The sequence below is a fragment of the Gavialis gangeticus genome, unplaced genomic scaffold, assembly GCF_001723915.1.
Source record: "Gavialis gangeticus isolate Ggan-Ray unplaced genomic scaffold, GavGan_comp1, whole genome shotgun sequence".
Classification (NCBI taxonomy): Eukaryota; Metazoa; Chordata; order Crocodylia; family Gavialidae; genus Gavialis; species Gavialis gangeticus.
In genome coordinates, this window is record NW_017729018.1 from 8,770,952 (window position 1) to 8,773,669 (window position 2,718).

A 2,718-nucleotide genomic window follows, 5' to 3' on the forward strand; every position below is an offset into this window, starting at 1 on the left:
GGAACGTGGATTGCCTGGAGGTGATGCTGGCTCATGGGGTGGATGCCATGACCAAAGACAGCTCCGGTAAGGCACACTCCCTTCCCTGCAGGGCAGGCTTGCACACGGCTGCTCAGGGCTGGCTGGGGCTGTGCAGAAGGGACCCAGGCCAGCTGTATGAGGGCAGTGGGAGCTTTGTGCCTCTGCTGCTTGGACTTACCCGATGAAGGATCCAGCCCTTCACTGGGGGGCTGCCAAAGCTCCTTGCACTTCAAGCTGCCCTGCCCTGCTGCTGCCGCTTCCCCTCCTCTCCCCCTGACATAGATCTCGCCGCACCCCTGTGATCTCAGCCCAGAGGCTGGGGACCACTCAGATCTCAGCGAGGGGCTGTGGAGCAGGCGAAAACTCACATCAGGGCAATGTGTGCCGACAGGCACAGCCCAAGTAATTGCAGCAACAGTGTCCCAGGACGAACCGCCATGTGCCTGCTAAGGATATGGCCTGGTTCAGGGCAGGACGTGGCCTAGAGCACCTTTAATGCACTGACTGAGCCCAGTACTCTTGCATTCCTTTGTACCGATGGCCAAAGACCTCCTGATTCCTGTGGGCAGTACAGTCTTTAGACTCAGCCTGAACATGGAACCTGTCTTTTGTCCTGCAGAAACTTTCCCCATCCTTCGTACTGAGAGTTACTTCCTAAGTAGGGTCTGGGAAGTTGGCTATGAGGATGGGAGACCTCCAAGGGCCTTCAGGGGATGCTGGAAGGGATTGAGTAGCTTTTCTGCCTGCTGGTGATGATAAAAGATCTGATTTCCCTCAGACAAGAAGCATGAACCCCGGTGTCCTCATGACAGCTCAGTTTGGCCGACCTTACTCTGTCCCATGCATCAGATCCAGGGCCCTGCATTTCCAGGGCTGGGAGGCTGAGCTGTGTAGTGCTGACTCTGTGCGTTGAGCACACCGGGTGTCAGGATTTTCTATGGGTCGCTGACCCACCTGCCCGTCTCTTTCCAGGGTACAATGCGCTGCATTTGGCAGCCAAACACGGCCACCCACAGTGTGTGAGCAAGCTGCTGCAGGTGAGGGTGCCGGGTGGGAGGCTGGGGAAATGCTGAAGACTGGAGAAAGCGGGCGGGAGCACAGAGGACAGCTGTGGGGAACCTTGACCCATGCAGCCCCTGTGGCACTCCCTCTGGACAGGCAGGGAAGCGGGCCAGGCAGGACTGGAGCTTGCTGCCCATGTGGTGGCTACAGTAGGCAGACTGGGATCGACCAAGGGAAAGGTCTTGTGAAGAAGGACCTGGGAGCTGCTGCCTTCTGCTGCGGACGTGCCAGTGTGGGGCCCCTGGGACTAGCGTGCAGCTGCCGGGCTCTTCCCGCTCGCTCGGCTGCATTCCCAGCCCCCGTCATGCACCACAGCCAGAAATGCTGGGGTGGGGGAGGAACGCAGCTGCACTGCCGAGGTTACAGTCCTCAACTGAAATGTTAAAGGATTAAAACAAATCTGCTCTTTCCCCTGGGAAAACCTGCCTTCCCTAAGCCTGTCTGTCAGGAACTCTCTGAGCATTTGGCTTCACGTAGCCAACAACACCCCCGCCCCCAGCCTTTCTCCTTGTGGGACCCCAACTCCAGGGTATCTCCAGGCCGGGAGGGGTTGCTGTCACTCCCCACCACCACTGATGGGAAGACAGCCCCCATCCAGCCACTGCTAATAGCCATCTTCTCTCCCTCAGGCACCCTGCCCGGTGGATGTGGCTGACGGCTGCGGGCGGACAGCGCTTCATCATGCAGGTCGGCATGGAGGGAGCCTGGACCTGCTGCCTCGTGGCATCTCCTCCCACCCTGTTTTGTCCCATTTTAAAAGTTGGTGTTGCCTAAGGCTGGAAAGCTGCCTGCTGTTAACCAGAGAGGAAGGCAGGAGCTGGGTGGAGGGGGCTAGGGGCCAGGAAGGGGCCTGGGTGCTGTGGGAACTGGGCTGGGCATGCGGGTTTTGGCTGAAGGACACGTCCTCCCCAACGAGACACCCGGGGCCTCACCATCCAGGCCCTGGCACAGGCCATGAGTAGGCTTATGCATTGGGGCATAGCCAGCAGACCTCTTAGGCTCCTTCTTATCCTCTCTAGCTGTCAGCGGCTGCATCTCCTGCTCTGAGATCCTCTGCGATTTCAAGGCCTCCTTGAATATCAAGGACAAGGTGAGGCAGCTCTTCCCAGAACAGTACATGGTGTATTAGCCTTGCTCACAGGGCTGGATTGCTGCATAGAGCTGGCTTTAGTTTTACCTAAGCCCATTTGAATCTCACGGGTGAAACACACAGGGGGTGGCAGAGAATCAGGCTTGCATCACCCACCATCAAAATACAGCTGTTTCTGGGGTGGAACACGGCAGCTAATAACAGCAGCAGGTACCTTGGTCTCTGAGGTGGACTGGGCCATGCCCAGTGATACAGGAAATGAAGTGAAGTGAATAGGGCTCCTGGGCCTAACTGAGTGGATCAGATTGGGCAAGGTAGTTGGCCTGGCAGGTGTCATCAGCAGTTGGGGTGCTTGATGAACATGAGCCACCTGGGATTCACATCACACATTCTTTGGCTTGTTTCTTGGTACATGGCATTGACCTTGCAAACACCTGTGCCACCCAGCCCTAGCAGGAGGCCTGGGCCATGCTGGGAGGCAGGTAGCACACGGCCCATTCAGACCAGAGTCCAGCTGAGCCCTGCTGAGGACATACCTACCTTTC

At 57.7% G+C, this 2,718-nt stretch overlaps 1 protein-coding gene across 1 annotated transcript in view; it reads left to right on the forward strand.

The window, feature by feature from the left end:
- ANKRD24 (ankyrin repeat domain 24) overlaps positions 1 to 2,718 on the forward strand; it is a 34,713-nt gene that overhangs the window by 7,948 nt on the left and 24,047 nt on the right. The window contains 3 exon segments of the mRNA XM_019513394.1: positions 994 to 1,058; positions 1,713 to 1,770; positions 2,103 to 2,173. Coding sequence (XP_019368939.1) covers positions 994 to 1,058; positions 1,713 to 1,770; positions 2,103 to 2,173 — 194 coding nt within the window.